Raw genomic sequence first — 26,083 nt, 5'->3', positions numbered from 1 at the left:
TGTTCCTCTGCTGCACACAGACACAACCAATTGATAGGTGGGGTAAACATCTATGACATCTGCAGTGTCACTGTACTTGGTTTAGGACAAGGAAGTGGATTTTAAAAGTCAGCCCTGATGTAACCGTAGTCTACAAACCAAATTAAAATGAAATAAATAAATAAATAAATATAATCAGTGCTGGGAGGGATATACCAACAACATCAGCAACTTCTCTGATTGTGGGTTGGCAACTGTTCAAAATCATTTTTCACTTTTTCCATATCATCATCATCATCTAATGATGTGCTGGGATGTCCAGTGCTCTCTTCTTAAATGATTTCATGGCCTCCTTCGAAATGCTTATACCACTCATAAAACATTGTGTTACTCTTAGGAGGCTCACCAAACGCAATATTAAACATTTCTAAAACTTTGCTGCATTTTATTCTGTTTTTATACCAAAATTTAATACAAATTCTCTGGTTGATGTTTATACAAAAAAAGTAATTGCTGATATTACTAAGACACCCTTAACTTTTTGACTAAGCTTTTTGACAGCTCTCAACAGATTAAATATCAAACAAGATTAACTCTGCATAGATATTTTTCATTCATGTTCAAAACAACAATGAAAAAATTGGGTAAATCACACTAATACGGCGTGCAAAATAGTAAAATTCCTGTTACTTTTTTAACACACTTTATACATCGATTATCAAATTTCAGGGTAGCTTCTGTAAAACAGAGCAGTGTGGAAGCTAAAGATCTTCAAAATGGCAATGGATTACAGAACATATAACCTATGTGTAGTACTTTATATATGTTATGGTATTTAATCAATTTACTACTATTATATTAAAAAAACATTTTATCATTATTAAAACTGGTCACATCTATGGCAGTTTAAGAATTAGAGTGATGACAAGTTATATTTGTGAGGAGGGGAGCAGTGGGGTGAAGACAGTGACAATCAGTGACCTGTGACCCACTCCATAAATGAACCCTGGATCCACCCATGCCTGAAGACCCTCCATCATGATGCCATTTACAGTAGAAAATGTGTGTATTAATGAATGATAAAAATCTATAATTTAATCTGTCTGGGGAAGCATACTTTCTATATCCTGTTACTTTTACTACATAAGTATTTGTTTACTTTACAATGTATTCTTCTTTCTATATTAATTTATACAAAAAGAATTTCTGTACTCTCGGAAACCATTGCAAAACATCTTGCTCATTAATAGAGAAAATATGTTAACACTAAAATATAATGACGCCTTACACAATATTTGTAATAAAATTCTCAAATTCATGAAACATTTAGTGCCACACTCAAATACAGCAAATTTACATTGACTTCGTTAAAACTGTCACACAACTTGTCAGATCTTCAGTATGTTTGACTTCCACATGGAGAACCTGAGTTTCTGTGTCAGTAGTGTGACGGGACTTTACTTGCAAGGAGTATCTGAAAAGATATCTGAGATAACAACAGAGGCACTTGTTTCATAAAGAGGTATTTCATAAAATATTTTCCTTTTTTTTGTTTTCAGGAATTGAGCTGACAGATGTGAGACATCGTTCAACTGTCAACTTCTTGTCATTTTTCAGTTACTGTATAGGAACCATAGCTATGGCACTATTAGCCTGGGTGCTTAGGAACTGGGTCCACTTTATCCTGGCAGCAACTCTCCCATTATTTGTTCCCATATTTCTTATTAGGTAAGTTATAATCTATGATAAGAATGAAAGTAATGTACAGTTCAAGGTATTTGTATGGTTTTGAGGCTGATGACTGAAAAACAGGAGTAGGAGTAGGTAGTAGTTTATTCATCCAACAACAATGTACATTGTATGGATTTCGTCAAATAACATAGTATAACAGAAATAAGATAATTGTGTACAGTTTCTTACATAATACAGTGGTTCACTGTACCCATGACAATATTTTTGGGCAATACAGCTTTGATTACTGTAATAATATAAAATTATGAGAAGGATCTTCCGCATGAAATACATTACAAGTAAATAATTGATTTAACACTTTTGTTTTGGGCCTTTTACATGAAATACATTATGAGTAAATAATTGATTTAATGTTTTTGTTCAGAAAAATTAACATTGAGGCTGTGGCAAGCATTTGATTTATGGTACTACTAACATATAGTAAATGAATGTAGTTACTTGCTACAAGATTACTGCAGATATTCATTTATACTATAATAGCAGTTAGTCATTAAGAATTTAAATATTGCTTCCTTGAATGTAGACAATGTTTTTATTTCTGTTAGCTGAGTTGTAAGTTTGTTGTACAAAGTAGTACCCTGAATGTTGGTTTGTTTTTGTGTTAAAGCCTTGTTTACTCTTTTTATGTAGATGCCATTGCACATTCTTGAATTGTAGGAATGAAGATCTGAGTTGGTTTTATATTTATCAATATGCATTTTTATATTAACAGCACTTTTTTTTTATATAGAGGCATGGTAAGTTTAGAATATTTAGGTGTTGAAATAACTGTTTGGAAGGTGTTAGCCTTGTACTGTTTGAAATTATTCTAATAGCTCATTTTTGTAAGGTGAAGATGGTTTTCATGTTTGCCTTATTATGACTACAGAAGGTTAGGCAGTAGGTGATAGCAGAATGGATGTAAGCAAAGAAGACAGTTCTGCTACACTCTCCACTAAACACAGTACTAATTATGCATAATGCAAATCAAACAGAGCTTAAATTGTTATTGAGGTAGAGAATGTGGGCTTTCCAGTCTAAATTTTCATCAATTTACACACCTAAGAATTTTGTGGCCGCTACCATTTCAATTTGTTTATTTTGAATTTTGAGGTTCACATCAGGATGAGACTTTGTTTTCCTGTAATGTATATAATTAGTTTTTGAAATATTTAAGGTTAGCCTGTTCTGTTCAAACCAGTTTTGTATTTATTGCAAAACTCTGGTTGCAGATGTTGGCAATACCCTATTTTTGTGTGTTACAACAATATTTGTGTCATCAGCAAACAAAGTTATGTGCGTACCACTGATACGGATCTTAAGAGAGGTCCTAAAATGCTGCCCTGATGTACTCAGATTGGTGCAGTTTGCATTTCCGATCTGTACACAATGCTTTGGTTTCTATTGTTTGCTGAGGTAATTTCTACTACCTGTTTTCTATTGTGGAGATATGGCTGAAACCATTTTAATGCAACTCCTTGTATACCTATAGCTTCTAGTTTGTCTAGGAAGATATCATGATCAACAATATCAAATGCCTTTGATAAGTCAAAGTTTATTCCTACTGTACTGTTATTTCTGTCAAGTCCTATTACAATGCTTTTGATGAACTGGGTAATTGTAAACCATCTTGGTTTACAGACAAGAGATTAAATATTTCGAGGTAAATTGTAATTATATTTTTCATGTCAGTCTCTATTATTTTTGAAAACACAGATAACAAAGCTATTGGTCTATAGTTTCCCACTTCATATATATTACCCTTTTTGTACAATGGTTTCATTTTTGAAATTTTTTATCTTTGTGGGAATGCTACTTCTGTTAATGATATGCTTAAGATATGTGAGAGTGGTTCTGCTATGACACTAGCACATTTAATTATGACTGAACCTGGTACCTCATCGATTCCAGAGGGCATTTTATTCTTCATTGTTTTTATTATCTTAAGAACTTTTAATTTATTTGTGGGACATAGCAATATTGAGTTACCACTTTGCTCTCTTTGAACTGTGCTACTATTACTAGCAAAATTTTTACTCGGATTGACTGGAATGTTTATGAAATAGTTCTTTATGTAATTTGCTAGAGTTCTGGTACCATTTCGGAGTAACACACCATGATCATCTTTTAATACAATGTCGTCTTGCTTTTTAACACTTTTGTTTGTTTCCTCTTTTACTATATTCCATATTGATTTCGACTTGTTTGCTGTCTCTACGATTACTTTGTCATTGTGCATTGTCTTGGCTGTTTTAATTACTTTCTTATAAATTTTCTTATATGTCTTAACATATTCTGCAAAGTGTTCATCTTGGCTGTCTTTTCTCAGTTGATTGAGAAGCTTTAGCTTTTTACTGGATATTCTGATAGCAGGTATTATCTACTGGCAGCTGTTTCTTGACATGACATTAATTCTTGTCAGTTTTACTGAAAAACACAACTGAAATATGGACATGAAAGTATTATAAAATGCATTGAATGATTCATCAGCTTATGATTTTGAGTATACATCTTCCCAGGTTTCTTTTACTAATGACTGAATAAAAATATTAACCTTTTCTGCGTAGAAGCGCCTTTTATATTCCCACTTGTATTTAACTACCTCAGGTACAGAAGAATTTATGCATGTTACTAGTGTGTTGTGGTCTGAAAGACCTAAGTTTACATTTTGTGCCGCAGTAACATCACTTTTGATATTTGTAAAGATATTATCTAATAGGAATGAAGATGACCATTATTCTAGTGGGGTCCATGAAGAGTCGTTTCATGTGAAAGCTGTTTAGGATACTCAAAAGCTGTCTTTTTTCTTCATTTTCAATTAACAGTTTGATCTTAAAATACCCACTTAAGTAGTTCACTTCATTGTTATACTGCTTCAAAGTTTGAAAAAATATGTTTTTGTCACCTAGTGGTGACCTGTACATTGACTTGACAATTAGATTTTTACACTTTTCAGATTTTAGCTCTATGGCACATGATTCAAAATGTTTCTCGATATTTAGATGATATGTTTCTGATGTAACCTTATACTGCAGCCCAGCTCTAGTGTATATACATACCCCACCATTTTTACAAACACTGTGGAAATAATTAGATGCTAATTCAAAATTGCTTATATTTAATACTTAATTCACTGACCCTGTATCACTGTTCTGATAGACAAATACAGGAGATATCTACAAAGTTGTTTATGGCCAGTTCTAATTACAACACTTTATTCTTGAGACACTGAATGTTTTGACTCACTATCTTGAAAGTTTTGTAAGTATTTTTTGTTTTGTCAGTACGTGGTGAAGTGCTGCTTTGTTGCTGATTTTTGACACTTACGTGCAATTTTTCAGGCTGGTTTGTCACAATCTCTTCTTTTTCTTTGTTTGGTGCCATAAAAAAATCATCACTAAGTGAAGCAGCTGTATCTATACTTTGGATCTTCCTCATGCAGTGTTGATCAGCTGCTACTGTTGTTGGAAGTTCATTGGCTGCTGCTGTTTGTTCTGTCGGTGACATAGTTTCTTGTACAGTGACTGTGTTTACTGTTTATACCGACACTGTTTCTGCTGGAGGTGGGGCTGCTGCTGTAATTGATGTTGGTTTTTCCTCAGATACTGATGGTTTTGCTGCTGTTGATTTAGGTTTAGTTGTTACTGCTGTTTCATCTTCTGTTGTTGTTGTTGTTGTTGTTGTTGGTGGTGGTGGTGGTGGTGGTGGTGGTGGTAATACTGCTGCTGTCATTTGTGTTGTACTTGCTAAAACTGGCTTTGGTGAGTTTACTGATACTGCTGTTTGTGTTGCAGATATTTGCAGGTGCATCTTGATTTATTCCAGTAATTTCTGGGTCACAATTTCCTTCCTTAGACTGTTCAAGTGAAGGCCATGTGATGTGTGAAACCTGCACCCAATGTCACTAATATCATTGGCATAAAAGTTTTTGAATTGCTTGCATATATCAGAAAGGAGGTCATTGGCAGCTCTGATTTCCTTGTTTACACAAGACCAATGTGGAAAATCATAGCGGTGGGGAATTGTCACAAAGAGATAACTCTATAATTTCTTTACAATGGATAGCATTCATTATTTCTGAAATGGGTGCTCCTGGCCTGACAAAGCTCATTGTTGAGATGATAAAAATTTGCATGCCGTCCAGGATAGAAAGAAATCTATGTTCAGGAGTTGATAGTCAGGTCTATTTTTTTTTAAAGGAGGAACAATAGGCTGAGAGTAAAAAAGAAAAAGTGAAGGCGACAAGTGAAGAAATCTAAAAATAAAATCTCAAATATCTTAAAACAGTACCATCAAAAAGACTAAGAGTATGGAATATTAAAAGGAAGTAGTTACAAGAATGGCTTTGGAAAAGAGCAGGCAATAAAATGAATGAAGAAAGTATTGCAAAACATGACCAGGTGAATGCAGAAACCAGTGTATATGTCAGTGACATAGTGATCATCACTGAAGTTCAAATTACTCTTACACTCTTTGGGGTGAACTTAAGTATCTAAATGGTCAATATATTTAAACAAGCAGACTGGTACCTAATGTTTCATTTGTAATCATACTCACCATGATGATATTAGTTGTGTTAATTCAGACTATTTTGTCTATCGGTGTTAGCTTAAGAGTGATAATGTATTGTTATAATGTTGGAGGTGTCAGTTCTTAAGTTGATGGACACTTTCACAATGGCAATATGGAACATGATGGCCATTTACATGCACAAGGCATACTGAAATCCAAAGTATTGAGTTGAAAGCAAGCAGCAATGTGGTGAAAGACAGCCAGTAATGTTGTCACAAGTAAAATTGCATAGACCACTACAGCTAAATGAAAAAGAAGTAAGAGTCTTAACACTTCTACCAAAACTAAGCACATTCCAGATGCCCATATGTGTCTGAATAAGAATTCTTTCCCAACAGCTTGTTCATTAATTGCTCCTGGAGCACTAAAGTACATTTATCTGCTGGTGTGCTTAAATTTCTGAAAACAGTTCACCACAACCAAATGGTTAGTATTACTGATTTTGACAAACTGCAAAGTAAAAATTTTGCCCATATCATTTGTCGTAAGCTGGTGGGGGCCACAACATACTTCTGTGAATCCTTCAATCAAATAGAAAGTGATGTGGGATTTTTCAGGTCTACAGACTCTTCGACATGCAAGTGGCTTTGTGCAAGGAAATGAGTCAGTGACAGGATCTAGACGAGGTGTATAAGGTCTCTGTAGTAGGAGACAATGCAGAAAGACTCAGGTATCAGGTTAGGGAGATAGAAATAAAGAAATGAGCTTCTGGGTTGGTACCTTGGTCTGATTTTATAGCTTCTTCCCAAGTTTACATGAACATGTTGAAGATCAGACACTGGATCATAATTTTCAATGAGCACAGAGTGTAGGTGAGGCTTATTAGGTGATTAAATTACTAGAACAAGTAGCCTACTTGGCCTATCACTTTCATTTGAATCATGAAAAGGAGACAGTTTCTTATTGCTCTAATCAAACCCTCTGGTTCCATTAAGTCATACTGTAAGTAACAATAGGTACAAGTAAGCCATGATAGACTAACTGTTCACAGTCCAGAGGTATGTACAGGCAAGAATGAAAGTCATCCTTAGTGTACAAGTGTACAAGCTTAACTGAACGGATTCTTTCACTCAGATAATTTTCTGCTGTTGGCTGACAGATACCTGAGGCTTGTCTGCCAGCAGGAACTCTCAAACTGTTGAACTCTGCTCTGTTGGTCAACTTGTGCCCTCTTTTATGTTGTGTTGCAGGGGAGGGGGGGGGGGGGGGGGAGGGGTTGTTTGCTTATAGGTGGTACGTAACTGTGTCACATTTTCCCCCACAATTTGCAATCAGCCAGCTTGAAATTGGCAGTTTCTTAAATTTGCCACCTCATATTGGTCTGGCAATAGTGTTAAGCACTGTACATCCCCATCTAGGTTTCTGGGCTCAAGGCTCATTAATTTTTTTTCTTTTTCTCTTTTGTCTTTTTTTCTCAATCCATTCATGGTTTGGTCATTAAATCTATATCTACTTCTAGTTCAGTTCCTGTCATTCCGTAGTTTTCATAGGTAGTAGGTTACAGTTATTTTAATGTTTGTAGACATTTATTTTGTAAAAATGTTTTAGTTTTGTTTTGAATAAATTCCATTTTGTGTTCTTATGATGACTGGTAATTTGCTGAAGTTCTACTGCATAAGCTACTAGATTAGTGCTCCTACAGGAAAGGAATGTAGGAGTAGAGGTATCAACATGAGTAAATTTGGTCTTATGAAGATTATATGTGAGAAGAGCAGATAAAAGAATATTACCACTTTCATATAACACTTGTACAATGAACAAGGGTGACCACTTGTCATGTGATACATTTTGTGGGCACATGCAAGCTGATGGTGCAATGGGACCTTATCAAGTAGTGGTTAAGCTAGTGAGAAAAAGTAGACAAGATGATGATGGACCACATGAATTTACAATATACTAAAGATTCAAAGAAGAGGAAATGGGGGAGTTCATGTGGCAAGCCCCCATGACTTACTCTTTGTTCAGAGCAAGATAGAGGTAATCTGGCAATGTCTCCCCAGAAATACTGGAGTACTTCACATGTAGCAATGATGGGACGAGGTGAGGAAGGTTAAAAAGTGTCAGCAGTTACCAAAGACTAGTCAAAATGAATAAGGCATTGTAGTGACAGGAGGAGACAACAGGGAATATGACAACATAGTGGATGGTAGACAATGGGAGGTTAAGTTGCAACATTACCCACCACAACTGAGTTGAGATGCACAGATGTGTGCCAAGCTCCTGGGGACGATTATATTTATAGCATGGTAAAATAAAGTGTCAATGCCAACAGCTTTCACCAGTGTTCTCAGAAATGCCGCTATTTGTAAGGTGAATACCATAACTGTCTGAAATAAATTATTGCTTGGGTGATATTCACCCCTCCCCCTCACCATTTTATGAAATAAACAGTTTCAAACAAATAATCCCTAAATAATATGGAAGTAGTACATGCAAGCAGCATACAAACTGACCAGCTTCCCCCTAAGGAATTAAGAGACAATAAGCACTCCATAAGGATGTGAATATCGAAAGCCATAAGAAATTCACATGGTGACTTCAACGATATTTTTTAGTCAAATGGTTGGGGAAAAACTTATCTATGAGCCTTCCTAAAACTGCTTAATGTGCTTATGATAGCATAACTGCCCAGAAGATAACTGATACTTAATTTGCTTTGTTAGATAGTTGCCATTAACAGACATAACAGCTTGTAGCAACAGTATTGTGTTCAAATGTATGTTGGCACTATCTCTTCGTGATATTATTGAATGGTTTTGAAATGGAAAAATTAGCGCATATTATACAGTTTTCTGTATTTAGTCAGAGACGGTATTATTTCATTATATCAGAAAAAGTATTACTAGTATGGTACATGTATTATATAAGTAATAAATGCCATGTTATTTACAGACCTGTGAAATGGGTCACCTGCACTCCAGTAACTGGTATTTTGTGGCATTCAGTTTTAGATTCTGGTTATAAAATACATGTGTGTGTGGTGTGTGTGTGTGTGTGTGTGTGTGTGTGTGTGTGTGTGTGTGTGTGTGTGTGTGTGTGTGTGACTTCCTGCAAATGAATATGAAGAAGTTCTAAAGAGAGCTGCCTGAAATCTATTACAAAATATGGTCATCAAACCCATAATTCTATGAGAAGTTCAGCATGAACTAACAAAAATATGGAAAGAGCAGATCATCACTTACTACATGGAAGAGGCATTGAGACACTCGAGAACAGAACACTCATGGTGCTGGTGCCTGTAATTGTATCCAACAAGAGCAGCAATTTTCTGTGGTGTTTGGTGAAGTGAGGAGGGGGTGTGGGGTGTGGAGAAGAAGAGATGGCAGGGTTGCGGTGGTGGAATGACCTGCCGTCCATGGAAGCATGCAGGGTCTTGTTGAGGGCTGGATGTGGCTGCTAGATGCAGTGTCAGGAGAATATGCTAGGTGATGGGAGGGGGCAGTTGTAGAATGAAAGAGAGAAAGGTTAAGGGGAGAGGAGAGAAGTGGAGAAGGGAGAAAGACTAATGAGTGTGTTGGTGCAACAGAAGGGGTGTGGGTGGTGTTCAACAGGGAGTACGGAAGGGGATAAATAGATGGAGGAAAAGGACTAGTGAAGGCTGAGGCAAGGGAGGTTCTGGGAATGAAGACAGTGCTGTAGGAGAGTTCAAATCTGTGCATTTCAGAAGAGCTGGTATTGCTGGGAAGAATTCAGAAGGCACAGTCTGTGAAACAGACATAAAGTGAAGCATATTGTTTGGTAGCATGTTCAGCAGCTAGATGGTCAATCTACCTCTTCGCTGCAGTTCAGCAGTGGCCATTTGTGCAGGCAGTCAGTTGTTAGTTGTCATTCCCATGTAGAAAGTGGCACAGTATTTGCATGCTTAGTTTGTAAATCATATCACTGCTTTCACAGGTAGCCCTGCCTTTGACAAGGTAAGAGATGCCTGTGACGGGAGTGGTATAGATGGTAGTGAGAGGATGTATGGTACAACTCTGTTTCAGGGAAATGTGTCATAAAACAGAGGTTTGGGAGCAGGGATGCTGTAGGAATGCCCAAGATATTATTCTATGGGCTATTGAGTACCACTATAAGAGAGGTAGGGAGGATGGGGGGAGGTTATTCCTCTCTTCAGGGCATGAAACTCTAGTGGAGAATGTGATTGTTGCTCCTGTCCTGGGTGGTACTGAGTCATGCTTTGTGGCTAGACAGTTGAGTTTGGGAAAGAGGTATGTGAGTGGAGGGACAAGGCATGTGAGATCTGTTTCTGGACAAGATTGGGATGGTAATTTCAGTCTGTGAAAGACCAGTTGGACCTTCGACAGAATTGGCAAGAGACTGCTTGTCAATACAACTAAGATAAACAAGAGTGGCTAGCCTATATGGAAGGGTCTTGTTGGCAAGAAACTGGTGGCAGCTGTTGAACTGGTTGTGTTGTTACTGATGGGTAGATTTGATGTGGACAGAGATACTGATGTAGTTATCTCTGAGGTGGATGCCAACATTAAGATAGATAGGTCATTGGTTTGTCAGATGTCCACCTACAAACCCCGCTACAGTGACACAACTCCAGAAATCTAGCAGGATCTTGTCTCCCCTCAAAACCTGCGGTCCATCCCAGAACCTCTCCAAGCCCCCCCCCCCCTCTCCATCCTCCATCTCTCTCCCCCTCAGCATCGTGCTCATAACTGTCAATGCCACCTCCTACTGCCCTTACATCTGCTGCACCCATGGCTTTGCTGCTGTTGAACACTACCTTCCCCAGTGCCTGACTGACTCCAAACCTATAACCTCCTTTCCAGTCACCACCACTAATTATATTCTCACCCCCAATGACTTCTTCTTTGAAGACATCACCTACAACTGTATCCACAATGAGCATCTGCATGGAATAGTCCCATACCAATCTATTTGTGGGCCATCTGTAGGCATCCTTCCTAACAACCCAGAATCTGAAACCAATCATCTGGTTCAGATTCATTGGTGACATCTTTGTGATCTGAACCAAGTGTTGATGACATTCTATCTATATTTATAAAGAACCACACCAACTCCCCAGTTCACATCACCAGGTCCTTCTCAAACCAACAAGCCACCTTCCTCGATGTTGAGTTCCACCTCAATGATGACTACATCAGTACTGCTGTCCACATCAACAACTGCCACCAATTCCATGCCAAGAACTCCCTTGCTGCAGCATAACCACTCACAGACATCACACTTTTAGTGATGAGCAGTCCTTCTCCAAATATGCCAAGAGTATTACACAGGCCTTCACAGACTGAAATTACCCCTTTTCAGCGTATCCAGAAACAGATCTGCCTTGCTTTCTCTCCAGTTATCTAGTGCCTCATACTGTCTACCCACATAGCATTCCTCTCATAGCACAGTGTCACCCAGAACTGGAGCAACTAAGTCACATTCTCCACCAGGTTTTCAACTACTTCTCTTCGTGTCCTGAAATGAGCAATATCCTCCCAACGTCCCCACAGAGGGAACCTATGCAGTACCCTAATTTGTACCTACTCCACCACAACCCCCAACCCCTTGCCATGTAGCTTCCTATCCCTTCAACAAACAAATATGCTAAAGCTGCTCCATACATCCTCCCACTACCATCTACTCCACTCCTGTCACAGGCATCTACTATCCCATTGAAGACAGGGGTACCTGCAAAAGCAGCCATGTGATCTACAAACTAAGCAAGCAACCACTGTGCTGCTTTCCATGTGGGCAAGACAACTAACAAACTAAATGAAATTTTCACTCTGCAATGGAGTGTGCACTGATGTGAGACTTTCTGACTAATTAAAACTGCATGCCTGACAAAGACTTGAACTCAGGGCATTTCTCTTTCTTGGGCAAATGCTCTGCTGACTGAGCTGTCTAAGCACCAAGATGTTTCATATCATCACACACTCCACTGCAAAGTGAAAATTTCATTCTTAAAACATCCTCCAGACTGTGGCTAAGCCATATTTGCACAATATCCTTTCTTCCAGGAGTACTAGTCCTGCAAATCCTGAAAGTTTTGCAGGAGAGCTTCTGTGAAGTTTGGAATGTGGGAGACAAGGTACTGGCAGAAATGAAGCTGTGTGAGTGGGCCGTGAGTTGTGCTCAGCTAGTTCAGTCAATATAGCACTTGCTTATGAAAGGCAAAGGGCCAAATTTTGAGTCTTTGTCTGGCACACAGTTTTAAGCTGCCAGGGAGTTTCAACTAAGTTGACTGTCACCAGGAATTGACACCACCAGACTGATGGAAAGGGGTAGCTGGACCATCCAATTGCTAAACATGCTGTATGATAAGATGTGCTTAAATGAGTGTTTCACTGCGTGTGCCATATGAATTCATCACATCAATACCAGCTTTCCTGAATCACACAGGTGAATTCCTTCCATTACATAACCTTCCTTCTGCACCCTCTCACATCTGAACATTCACTAGTTCCTGTCTCCATCTAACTATCCCATTCCAGCACTGCACACACACCATCTATCCCATCAATGTACCTACTTCCTACTTCTATCATCTCATCTCTCCACCCCCCTCTCCCTCCTCCCCAAACAGAGCCTATCCTGCTCATTCACCTAGAAGCCCTATCCTCTCCCCACAACATCCCTGCATGCTCCCACAGACAGCATAACATCATCCCCTGCCCTTACACTGTTGTCCTTCAACCTCTCTGACTCATGCTGCCACCTTACACTGCCATCCACCACAAGGGATTGTTGCTCACATCAACGTCAGGCCCCAGTGCTCTGAGGCAGTGACCATGTATTTGTGAACAGACTACAGTTTACCTGAATGATCTAACCACTTAAGACATTTTTTTGTTGACCCTACTAAAATCACTCCATCCAACTGAATGTTTGTGTTTTTTAAATATTTGAATGTTTTTGACTGTAATGTATTGTTAATGACCTGTACTTTTTCCTGAGAAAACAGAATTATTGGCAGCAATGAAAGATGGAACTGAACAGAGACTGGAAAAAAGTTTGAAAGTACAAAAACTTTTGTTTAGGGCTCTGTTCGAAGTTACAGAAATAAAAGCAGAAAAATTCTTGTAAAGTGTTTCTGTATCCTGAAATACTGCCTCTATATACTGTTTCCCCCAAAATAACTCTGTAAGTCATTAGCAAATGGAAGATGCATAAGCTCATTTCTTAGTTTTTAAATCACTAATAATAGTTTGTACTTATTCCTGTACTCACATCATTGCAAAGAGGACAGACAGTATTTGTAGCTATTGAAAGTCTGAAATAGACAATCTGAAACAGAGCCCCATGGTACACTGTGTTGGATTGCTTCAAGTTTTGAATGCATATTGCTTCACATTTGACATGGAGCTGAAACACAGTGCTTTCCACCAAGAAGATATTATCTTATCTTAATTTTAACATTGGCATGAAAATGTGAATGTTTACATAATAAGAAGAATTAGCAAAGTCACAAAATATTAATGATTATAATTTCTACTCACCATATAGTGGAGATGCTGAGTTACAGATAAGCACAACAAAAAGACTGTCACAAATAAAGCTTTTGGCCAGTGAGGCCTTCATCATATATATACACTCTCTCTCAGGCAACTGAGGCCACACTGCGAGCAGCAGCACCAATGCCTTATGGGAGTGGCAACTGGGTGAGGGTAAGGAGGAGGCTGGGGTGGGGAGGGGCAGGGATAGTAGGGGAGGGGTGATGGACAGTGAAGTGCTGCAGGTTAGAAAGATGGCAGGCGAGAGGTGGTGGTGGTGGTGGGGGGGGGGGGGGGGAGGGGGGCTTAACAGGAAAGGCGAAAAGTAAAAAGACTGGGTGTGATGGTGGAATGAGGACTGTATAGTGCTGGAATGGGAACAGGGAGGGGCTGGATAGGTGAGGACAATGACTAACAAAGGTTGAGGCTGTCTCACCACATTAATGGCCACTGAAAAACTGTGAAACTGTGGCCAAGAAACAACTGGACCACCTGGATGGTGAGCATGCTGCCAAACATGACATCCGTTATTTCAATGACTGCTTTAGAGCCTGTGCCACATGGATTTTTCTCACCAACACCAGATTTTCTGAATTGTGCAGGAAGGAATTTTCCCTGCAGTTTATCTTAAGTATCTGTAACCCTCCCAGCCTCCTCCTTATCACCATCCAGTCACCACTCATGCACTGATGCTGCTGCTTGCAGTGTGACCTTAGTTGTCTGAGTGTCCCTCTGCCGCCCCCCCTCTGCCACCCCCCCCCTCTGCTGCCCCCCCCCCTCTGCCGCACCCCCTCTGCCGTGTCCCCTCTGTCCCCCCCCCCTCCCCCCATGTTTTCTCTATTTTTGATGAAGGCATTACTGGTCAAAAGCCTTATTTGAGACAGCCTTTTTGTTGTGCCTATCTGTGACTCAGCGTCTCCGCTGTAAGGTGAGTAGCAACTGTCCTTTTAATAATATTGGTACATTCTATCCTGGATTTTTCCATTGTTAAATTATAATTTGTGATTTATAAATTTTGATTTGAATAGTCTCTGGTTATTTTTCCCAGTTATACCACATCAATCCCTTATTATGCATGCACTGATCCGTAATTTTTATTTTGTTGTTTGTCCCAATTACTTTAATTAGGATCAGGCATTGTCACTGTATGTGCCATCGGGAGATTTTTATGGTCTAAATGATATGTTAGTGAATTATTAAATGGCACTGCATTCTGTATACGCCATTTCATTTCTGCTTGGTACAATACATAATGTCTGTTTGATACTAAACCACAGAGTGCACTAACTGTGTCTCCTGAAGAGAGCATATAAATCTGTCAGCAATAATATTGTTCAGAGTCCCCGTACAGCACTCCCCCCCTCCATCCCCTTTGTGGACAGCAGAGCATGGGTGGAACAATTAGAGGCCCGGTGCTATCACTATGGTGAATGAGTGCTGCTGCTTATGAGAGTTTTTAATCCCTGAGGTGTTGCAGGAGGCATTGTGGTCAGCTGAACACAGAGTTGGGAGGTGGCACTTCGTCATCCATTGTTGTCAGTCATGTCATGGGTCATGCAGATTGTTCACATTCCATCATGTGCGTCAGTGATGGAAGTGGTGTGGAGTCAGTGAAAAGATCTTCTAGGGTCCATGCTGGCTTCAAATGGTTGATGGCTACCGTTGTCAATTTGCTGTTGATCTCGATTTGGAACGTGTTGTCACTGTGGCTGTGACTCAGTATGGGCCCTTGTATGGGGTTGTGAGAACAGGTCAGACCCAACATGATGGGTTTCATCATGGCTGGCCCTTTGTGTACAAGGTAGGTGGTGCTGGTGAGGCCACATTGGTGTAATGGCGATGCGCTGAATTATTCTGCTTACTGCTTATAGTAGAGTTCCTGTAATGGTGTTAGGTTGTCACCCATGGGAGGTGTGAAAAGGTCCGCTGATAGTCACAATCTCTCTCTCTCTCTCTCTCTCTCTCTCTCTCTCTCTCTCTCTCTCTCTCTGTATTGCCTTTTTGGTTGCCCATATTTCTTTCATCTTCCGGCTGTGATCTTGCTTGCGTTCTTTGGTCCATTTTATGCCTGTTCGTTTGTCACATTGTATCTCATGTAGTTTACTTTTCTTAATGATGTTTCTGAATTTTATTCTGTCGTTTATTGTGTCTACTGTTGGAATATATATATAATCAGATTGGCAAGTGACACCTGTAGATACTCTTTCGCTGCAGTGTGTGCCCCCTAGCAAGACCCAAGGGAATGCTTCTGCCCATTCACCATCGCAACACATGAGAGCTGCGTTGATTGTTCTGTGCCTCCTTTCAACAAGACCATTACTCTATGGGTGGTATGATGTCCTACACCAGCAATCGATGCTGCACATAGTGCATAGAGCCTCTAACAGTGAAGCGTCAAACTGTCACCCTTGATCCACTGTTATTGTGAGTGGGCAGCTGAACCGGGTAATTCAGGTATGCACAAATGTCTTAGCTGTGGCTTCTGCCATCATGTCAGCCATCAGATCACCCAACCCATCATGTCACATGATCAGTCATGAATAGGATGTATTTTTGTCCTGACAGTTCTGGTAAACAATTAATGAAATACAAATTAATGTCACAAAACCATATCCATTGAACTGTGAAGTGGCCTAGTAGCAGTAACACATGATAGCTGAACTTTACTTTGTCGACAGGCTGTGCACATGCATGTCCATGCTCTGCCATCTCTCTTAATTTTTGGCCATACAAAGAGGCCAGTAACAAATTTTATTGTGGGCTGTATTCCTGGATGGGAGAGGTAGTGCAATGACTGAAAAATATCTTAGCGGAAGATTGCTGGAACCAGCAAAGTATCACAGAGTAGAACTATGTCTCTCTCTGGTAGCTGACACTGTCCAGTCTTCAAACTGATCACCATGTCAGAAGTAAGTACCTTAATCAATGGATCCGACGTTCGTTCCTGTGCCATTTGGAGATAGTCCAATTGAAGCAATGTATTACTGACCCATGAAAGGTAGTCCACAAACATGTTTTCTGATCCCAGTAAGTAGCGGATGTCCTTAGTAAATTGAGAAATACAGTCGAAGTATCTAAACTGTCTCGGAGCAACTCATGTCAACGATGTCGAGTTATACCCATGACTGGTTCATGGTCTGTATAAATCACAGCTGCTCACCCATCAATATCTTCACTGAAATAGCATATGGCTTTGTAGATTGCTAAAAGTTGTCAGTCAAATGCAGAATACTATGTTTCAGCTTTTGAGAGCTTTCTGGAGAAAACTGGAGCAATTGCACTTGCTCGTCAATGATTTGTTGAGTACCACCCCTATTGCTACATTCCTGGTGACGGTAGTGGTTGTAAGAGGTGAGCCTCACACTGGGAGGGTTAAAGCCATTGCTGAAACCAAACTGTTGACTGAACCTTTGAAAGCCACTTGCATATCTTCAGTCCATGTGAACTGGTGATGTTCATGGGTGTTTGGTCTTTTTAATGCATCAGTGAGGGGAGCCTGGATGTGTGCTGCATGTGGGATGTTTCTCCAGTGAAAATTTAAGATGCTGATATACTAGCAAAGGTCTTAGCAATTCCACCCACTTTATTTTCTTTGTTTGTTGTCCTAGGTGTCGACGCATTGCTACACTGGCTGAAAAATTGATTGTGGATTCTGACACTGACTACTGTAAATAATGTAGCCCACAGGTGCACATTTGTGTGTCACAGCCCCCCAATAATACACATTTATGTGGCCAGTGCACTATTGTTTAAAGTTTCCACAAGCCTCATTAATAGTTTTCAGGTGAACCTCCACATACTGTTACAACAGTTTTCTGTTGAACATCTATGAGCAGTAAAAAGATAACCACATAGTTCACAGACATTCAGATAAATTGAACAGTCACTGTCATTGCTTTAACATGTGGCCTATTGGTGTAACACTTATTCCACTGTTAAGTTGATACAGTGTTGCTGTTCTAAGCTACACAGCTTCCTCGTCTGAAACGGCCATGGACTGACTGTCTCGTGACCAAAAATCGGACCCTTATATATCAGTACAATAATAGGTGCTGAAACTACGTTGTTTAAAGTTAAATTTACAGAAATTACAATTAAAACTTAACTCGTTAAATTAACTGAATCCATCGAAAAATTGGTTGTTTTTAACAGTTTCTTCTACTAAAAGAGTTAGGCCAAATTATTTGTTTAAATCATGAAATTAACAAATATTGTTATGCAAACAATACTTTAGACAAAACTGTTAATTACTTTGGAATTAATTAAGGGCTGGTTTTGCTAACATGTTTCCGACTAAAGCCAAATAGATACTTTAAGATTACGAGCATTTCATCTTCCAAATGTTTGTAATTAGTACATAACTTAATTTGTTTATATGTCAAAAATAGAATTTAAGTCACGAAACAATTACTGATTTCACCCTGTAACAAAAAATAGTAACCAGGAATAGTTGAAATGAATTAGAAAATCAATTACTTACTTAAAACTAAGCACAAAATTAGATCCTGTGTTATATTCTTTAAAACTGAGGGCCAACCTTTCTCTTTTATGGAAATGCAGATTATATTCACATTCGTTAATGGTAAATTGTTAAAAGTGAAAAAACGAATTTAAGGAGGCAGATGGCGGACCAAGAGGAGAATTAAAATTATCCCAGCTTGCTTCGCACATCATCCCCTCATTGGACTGACCAGATAGATACTGCAAATAGCTAACTGGACAGTTCAATGACCACAAGTGACCCCAGACAGTGGGTTAAAAACCTACATACAAAAAATATTACATACGAAATCTTACCAAAAACTAAAGCACGTAGGTTCTTCAAATCCCTACTTACGTGAACTGGCCATACGAAAATCCCCATACAAAATAATTAAAGAAAGTGTATTGTTGTACAATATCACAAAAATCCACAAGTTATACTTTAAGAAAAATTACACATCTTCATTATAAGTGATGTCCTTTTTTGTTAAGTGAAGATTAAATTTTAAAGATACATATCATTTGATACAAGTCCTGTCTTGCAAACAATGTAAATCCTTGTGGGTTGCAATAGGTTTCTTGAGCACTTTCACACTTTTAATGATCTTTAACACACTTTCACATGAAGCTGTCCATGCCTTCAACAGGTCCAAGTGGCAGTTAGCAAGGAAATGTGCTGCCATAATTTCCCTTGGAGGTGGTTCTCCTCTGCCACAGTACATGAAAAAATGAGACAAAATACCCTTCTTTAGTACACTTACTTTTTCTTGTAACTTAAGTATAAGAAAAAAATGTTTAACACTAATGGCAAATGATAGTCATTACATCATAAATAAATACTTAGTTCTCATAACATTACAATAATTAGCTCTAAAACTGACTATAGTGTGAAAGGTGTGGACTAGTAAAAATTTAAAAGAAAGTGCACATTAGGCTACAGAACATTACTTTTAAGGCATAACTGTCTGAAACTGGTTAAACGTGAAGCTTGGATATCTTTTCCATTTGCAAAATAGCAAAAACTCAAGATGTGCATTAGTATAGATTTATTAATCATTACTTTATGAAAGAAGAATAGTCACCATCACAGAGCTTAATTACTATTCAGATCAACATTAAAGTGATGAAAGTTGTACCAAATCACTGCGCCCACTTCTCTACCCAACTCTGAGCACTACTCTTATTCGACCAGAAAATTAAATTGTCACAAAATGTTACCAAATAGTTTACCTGTCAGAATATTCACACCATTCTAGCACCATAGTTATCAGTTAATCAGCAAAATTATTGATCTCCATCCCAGTATTACCAATTCAAGCTCATAATTCCACAGAACACTAACAGAAGTTTTCAGATAACCTATAGGTCCAATAATGCAGCATTATATGACTTGTAAATATTGCTCTTTCTGTTAATCTCTCATTCCAATTTCATTGTCATGAATTGCACAATATAAATGGTACTCAGTGTTGCCTAGTCCAAATTTAGATCATCAATACAGATACACCATATTTGTTTGTATACAGTTACCTTTTTAATTATTCAAGCATGTCTGTCAGTACCATTATTTTACTTGCATTTCTTACCTCGTTAGCTAGTGGAGTGCATTCTCAAAAAATATCCCTACTTTAGAGACAAGCTCCCTAACCATTATTCCTTTTATTCCTTATTTTGTTACTTCATTATCTAATAAACAAACACCTGCTCTGCTTATCTAATGCAAAATTGTCTCTCCTGAAAAACACTCCACAGTAACAGATCCTTATGCAAAGAGGGGAATTAAAATTATCCCAGCTTGCTTCATCACATGTCGTGGAACATTTATGGTTGTGGAAGTTTTTGTACAAGTACCAACCAGTCATCTGTCTTGTTTCTGATAAGCTGTAGTTTGCCCTTGTTGATTTCGACCCCCACTTTGTCTTAGGCACCAAGAACTTGTTTGAGGTGTCTGTCATGCACTTTATGGTCTTTGGAGAACACTAATGTATCATCTACATAGAGGTAACAATTGTGGACATTATGAAGCGCATTGTCAATGAAATGCTTCCATGTCTGTGTAGTGTTTTTGAATCTGTGTGGCATTTCCAGAAACTCAAACTACCCAAAAGGCATGATGACGGAGTTTTTTGAATATTGTCCAGGTGCTTTGGAACCTGGTAGCATGCTTTCTTGCACTCAGTGACAGAAAACACAATAGCCCCTGCTATCCTGTGGGTAAATTCTTGAATGTTTGGTACTGGATAGAAATGGTGCACATTTCAAGCGCTCAGTGTACAATAATCACTGCACTCATGGACTGATCCTTCTTTCTTCTGAACCAATTTTATTTGCGAGGCCTGTGGGTGGTCAGATTGTCAAAGCACACCATACGTCATTTGATTGAGTGCTTCTTTTGCAGCATTTGAGTTTTTGAGGGTGCAGCCTACACGTCTTGTCATACTGTGGAGCCCATTATAGTGATAATCCTATGGACTGTCCCATCCCGTATGGCACATGAATACACTGTTGTTGGGACACTGGCAAAGGCTTGGGAGACAGGCAAGGCAGAGTACAAAATATGTACCTGAGTTGAATTGTCTACCCAGGTTGGCTGTGGATGTACATCTGAGACTGCCAGTGAGGATGCTGTGGGTCCCATAGATTGGTGTGTGCATTGCTGCTTTAATACATCAATTGTAGTGCAGGCTGTGTTGAGCTCCTGTGTAGGTCACTGAAGTCATAGGTGCAGTGAGAGTGGTTTTCTTCATGCACATCAAGGAGTTTTAAGTGGTTTGTAGTTAAATTGTCCAGTGCAGCAAAAGTTGGTTGCATTAGGCGGCATTGATGTGGGGGATGGACTGGTGGACAGTCGGCAGTACATCCTGATGTTGTAGGAGCAATAGGTATGGCCTCAATGATGGTGTGTGTGTGTGTGTGTGTGTGTGTGTGTGTGTGTGTGTGTGTGTGTGTGTGTGTGTGTGTCATGGTGGTATAACACGGACTTTCGAAAGCCAGGGGAAAGTTTGAAGCATCGCAAGAAGTCCACCCTACGAACTTGTTGCATGACATCATCTACGTAGGAAGCCCACGTGTGTTGTACTCCATTGGAGAAAGTCGCTGTTCTGGTCATGGTGCCGTATACCCATAGAGGAATGTCATTAGTGGCCAGGAGGTGCAGAGGTTCTGAGGTGGATCAGGCCAAGGTGAGGTCCTGTGGGACTATACTGATGTTGGACCCTGTGTCAGTCAGGAAATGGGTGTTGTCTACAATGTCCATGATAAACTTGTGCAGCCCCTGTCAGGGTGACCATGGCTGGACGGTGACATGTGCAGCATGGCAGGAAAGTGTGCCTATTCCTGCCCATTTGTGGTATTTGGGTGCTGGCACAGAGATTGGCATTTTTGTGCCTTATCATCAAATATTTGATGGTACCAGCACACAACGTCAGTGTTGTCTGATTCGGCCATGGCTGTTCATCATCACTGCTGAATATCGACAGTGTTGGGGCAGATCAGATGTCATGTTGTAGTGGGTTGTGTTGAACTGACATTATGGTGAGATGTGTTGTTGTGGGGCAGTCCGTCTGGGTGGCAGATGTCCTGAGAAGTGAGGGTGTACATTTTGTGGGCCAGTGTGAGACTGTCTTCCATCAGTTACTGCTTTTGGGCTATCAGTGCTGTCTGAACAGCAGTCAGCAATTTTGCAAGCCAGATAGTCCACAATGTGCAATTGTTGATGACCCATGTGTCGGTCGAGTGCTGAAGGTGGCACCACATCTGTGACAGAGTGCCTTCATCAAGGTGTGTTCTGTAATTGTTGTTCCAGTGGATCTGCGAGGCTTCTCCGAATCACTCATTTCGATGTTATGTATTTATTGGAGGGCAGCAGTGACAGGATGATGTCACTCACTTGTTTGGCATGCCCACATAAGTGACATAGTAGAGTGAAGAATTTTTCTGAATTGTGCATAATATTTGGGTGTGCAAAAAAGCATTCAGCTGTAGCAAACGATATCATGTCATCTGCACTGAATGGTGGGAGCTTAATGTTCAGCCTGAGAAGGGGGCGTGGCGTGCTGACAGCTGCGTGTGCTTTGCATGTTGTTGTATGTAGTTTCTGTGCTGTCCACAAGATGGTGACTGTGGTGTCAATGGCAACATGGTGCTGTGATTGTTTGCCAGTTGCTGCTGTTCTGTCTTGATGTGGAATGCAGCCTGTGGTGAGTCTGTGGAAGCTTGAAATGCAGGATAATTGCCGCAGTTGACTGGTGAAATTAAGCCATTGAGATTGCTGCTAGTGGTAGTTGTTGTCTGGAGGAGGCCAGTTGACAATGTGGTTGCGGAAGCCCGTTGTTGTCAGCATGCAGCCTGCATTGGCAGCATGGTGATCGGTCGAGATGCAGTTTGTCACATGAAATTTTCTATACAGTGAAGATACTATGCTGATGCATATGTGGAGCAGTGATGTAGTGTTCATGTTGTTGGACTTGTAATTATTATTGCAAGTTGTCATTATCAACACATAAGATACACTAGTAATTTGAGGTTTATCAAAATTTTCACTCTGTTTGTTATGTCAGTTGTCACTGTTACTTGACACGTTCACAGTACTCACACTGGTATACATTGTATGTTCGGTGAGACAACTTTGTAATAAGCATGTGGCAGATGTAAGTGATCATGATCACAAACATGAATCAGACATATGTGACTTGGGGTCACCAATGTGGGCAGGTTTTAACAGTCTAACTGATGTGATAGTGAATTATTACCAACTGCACTGTGTTCTGTACACACTGTTTTCATTTCCACTTAGTACAACACTTAGCGTCAATTTGATATCAAAGCACAGAGTGTACCAACTATGGCTCCAGAAGACTGAGTATACATTGTCCATCAGTGACATTATTGTTCAGAGTCCCCACAATGTCTACATTGCATCATTTATTTAACCCTCAAGCAGGTACACCGGTTTTTTGTAACACAAAAGGGTGTATGTCGTATTTTATATACATGTAAAGGATAGCTATCTTTATGTCGCAAAAGGTAAATATCTATGAGCAAAATCACAATTTAATCTTACTTTAATTAAACGACAATAAAATAAACTTACATTATATGAGCTAAATCTCTGTTTAATTAAACAAGAATAAAATAAATATTCATTATATCATTCTGTTGCCACATACAAGTGTTACCCCACTGTAACGACCCACTCAAAGCATTAAACAGCACAGTTGCATCATATCCCAGCCAGCCACCTATTCAATTGCTAATTCTCTTGTAGACAGCTGTTTTACTGTGGGATTATGCTTCTAGCTCAGAATCTGGGTCATTTTCTTGCATGGATCACAAATTTTTTTCTGACGTAGCTCATTGTTTATTGTATATTATTGCCGCTAACTTGGATGTGTGAGGGTGAAACGTAGCAGTGTGTGAGCTGAAGCAATAATGAAGAAATAAGTATAAGCTGTCAGTTCTAAAACAACACTGAAAGGTACAAGACAATGTTATTTGTGAATGGTGCACTTCAAACATAGACCAACTTGCTCAAGTGTTAACTCAGTTCATAGAGCAAGAAAGAATAGACATGAAATACCTGTCATATGAAAAGTTCACAGGTTTTTTAGAGTCTAGTTTATGTGTAATCTACAGTAGGTAGGATGGTGGCAGATTCACCTCCATTTTCACCTCTGCCTCCGCTTCATGTATAAGGCAAATTTCCTGCTACGGTACTACATCTCTTGTATGGTCTTCCTATATTTCTTCTTCCAGTCCATTTATAACTCAGACCCTTCACTGGGAATCTTTCTCTACCCATGTGGTCTATATGTTCCTTCCATTTTCTCCTATTTTCTTTTATTTTTTAAAGTCTTTCCTTATATCCTCATTTCTTTTATGATCTACACCTGTACCTCCTTGCACTCTTCCTAGAAATTTCATATCTTGAGCCTGTATTCTCCTTTCATGGTGTCTTGTTTTGACTTTAACACACAGAAAATTTGAATTGTTTATTCATTAGATATTTGTGTCCAGATGAAACCAAAGGACTTAGTTGCTGTTCAGTTCAGCTGCCACCAAGGGTATTGCCAGGGGGAAAGGAGGGGGGGGGGGGGGGGCAGGGGCAGCTGCTCCACCCCCACCCCCCACCCCCCCAGGCAATTCGAAGACTTTTTAAATTTATACTGGTTGCCCAGTTGGTGACACGACAACTCAGACCACCTGGTCATGACTGCTTTCATTTGAAGAGGAGCTGAAAATTAAAATTAAATAGTTCTGTTTCTCATGGTAAAATCCTGCTGCAAGCCAATAAAGTAGGCACATTTGAAAAAGGGTGCTACTGGCAAGGTGCACTGTTGAACTGTGTAATATGGTTTGTTCACTTTTACTTCATCTTCATAGTTCTACATTACACTAATTTCAACCATTGAATGTTGTTTGTCAATGTACTGTAGATCCGGCGCAGATGGAAGTAACGTTTCATATTTTTGAGCTTCTGTTTCGCAATATAGTAATGCCTCATAAAAGTAAAACCCAAACCATAGCTTGGAATGAGGCTCATTGTAGACAATGACCACTTGGTGTGCAGCAATCAGTAAGAATTTAGGAATAATAAGCTAAAAATGTATAATCTTGTTTTCAACATGTATGAGCAGGGTAAAATTCCTACAGACTTTGAGAAAAACATTATGATCCCCATTCCAAAGAAGGCAAATGCTACAAAATGTGAAAATTATAGGACGCTCAGCCTAGTTGCGCATGCCTCTAAAATATTAACCTCAATTATCCTAAAACACATAGAACAAAAAGTCGAAGCTACACTCTCCAAAGACCAGTTTGGATTCCGGAAAGATAGAGGAACCAGAGAAGCAATATTTGCTCTAAAACTAATAATAGAGAAACGACTAGATAAGAACCTGAAAACATACATAGCTTTCGTAGATGTAGAGAAAGCCTTTGATAATGTTAAATGGGATAAGATGTTTGAGGTACTCAAAAATGTAGGAATAGACCCTAAATATAGGAAAATGATATGGAACCTGTACAAAAACGAGACAGCAGTTATCTGTGGACAGATAAAACAAGAAGAGGTGCAGATACGGAAAGGTGTCTGACAAGGTTGCGCACTATACCCTGTTATCTTTAACGTATACATTGAAGAGGCGCTGAAAAAAGTTAGGGAAGATTCACAGACAGGTGTAGTAATTCATGGCCAACGAATAGATATGACAAGATATGCTGATGATATAGCTGTCCTGGTTGAAAGTGAAGAAGATCTTGTAGTCCTACTGAATACAATGCATAAAGTTATGGGTGAAGAATATAATATGAGAATTAATAAAGCAAAAACAAAAGTAATGGCATGCGACAAAGAAGATCAAGTGAAAGTCAAAGTTCATGTAGGCAATGAACTGCTTGAACAAGTTGATAAATTTACTTATCTGGGCAGTAATATTACCAGGGATGGAAGGAGCAAGGCAGAAGTGAGAAGTAAAATAGCTCAAGCAAAGGCTGCTTTTAACAAGAAGAAAAACATATTAACATCTAAGAGCATCAGCCTTGAAATCAGGAAAAGATTTTTGAAATCATGTGTGTGGAGTGTGGAGAGGAAGACCAGAAGCTAAATTCTTTAGAAATGTGGTGCTATAGACGCATGCTCAAAATAAAATGTATCAACAAGGTCACAAACGAAGTAGTTCTGGAAAGAGCAGGTGAGAAGAGAAGCTTCTGGAGTTTCATTGTTAAAAGAAGAGTGCAATTTACAGGCCATCTATTAAGACAGAAAGGACTCCTGAACACAATCATAGAGGGATATGTCGAGGGAAAAAGACCAAGAGGAAGACCACGACTGAGGTACATGGATCGAATCGTGAAAGATGTGGGAT

At 39.3% G+C, this 26,083-nt stretch overlaps 1 protein-coding gene across 1 annotated transcript in view; it reads left to right on the top strand.

The window, feature by feature from the left end:
• LOC124607103 (solute carrier family 22 member 7-like) overlaps window positions 1–26,083 on the top strand; it is a 180,174-nt gene that overhangs the window by 101,484 nt on the left and 52,607 nt on the right. Inside the window, exon 5 of the mRNA XM_047139300.1 lies at window positions 1,539–1,707. Coding sequence (XP_046995256.1) covers window positions 1,539–1,707 — 169 coding nt within the window. The remainder of the gene's footprint in view (window positions 1–1,538; window positions 1,708–26,083) is intronic.

This window comes from Schistocerca americana, chromosome 3 (assembly GCF_021461395.2).
Source record: "Schistocerca americana isolate TAMUIC-IGC-003095 chromosome 3, iqSchAmer2.1, whole genome shotgun sequence".
NCBI lineage: Eukaryota > Metazoa > Arthropoda > Insecta > Orthoptera > Acrididae > Schistocerca > Schistocerca americana.
Note: the sequence above shows the minus strand (reverse complement) of the source record. Positions and strands in the feature narration are given on the sequence as shown.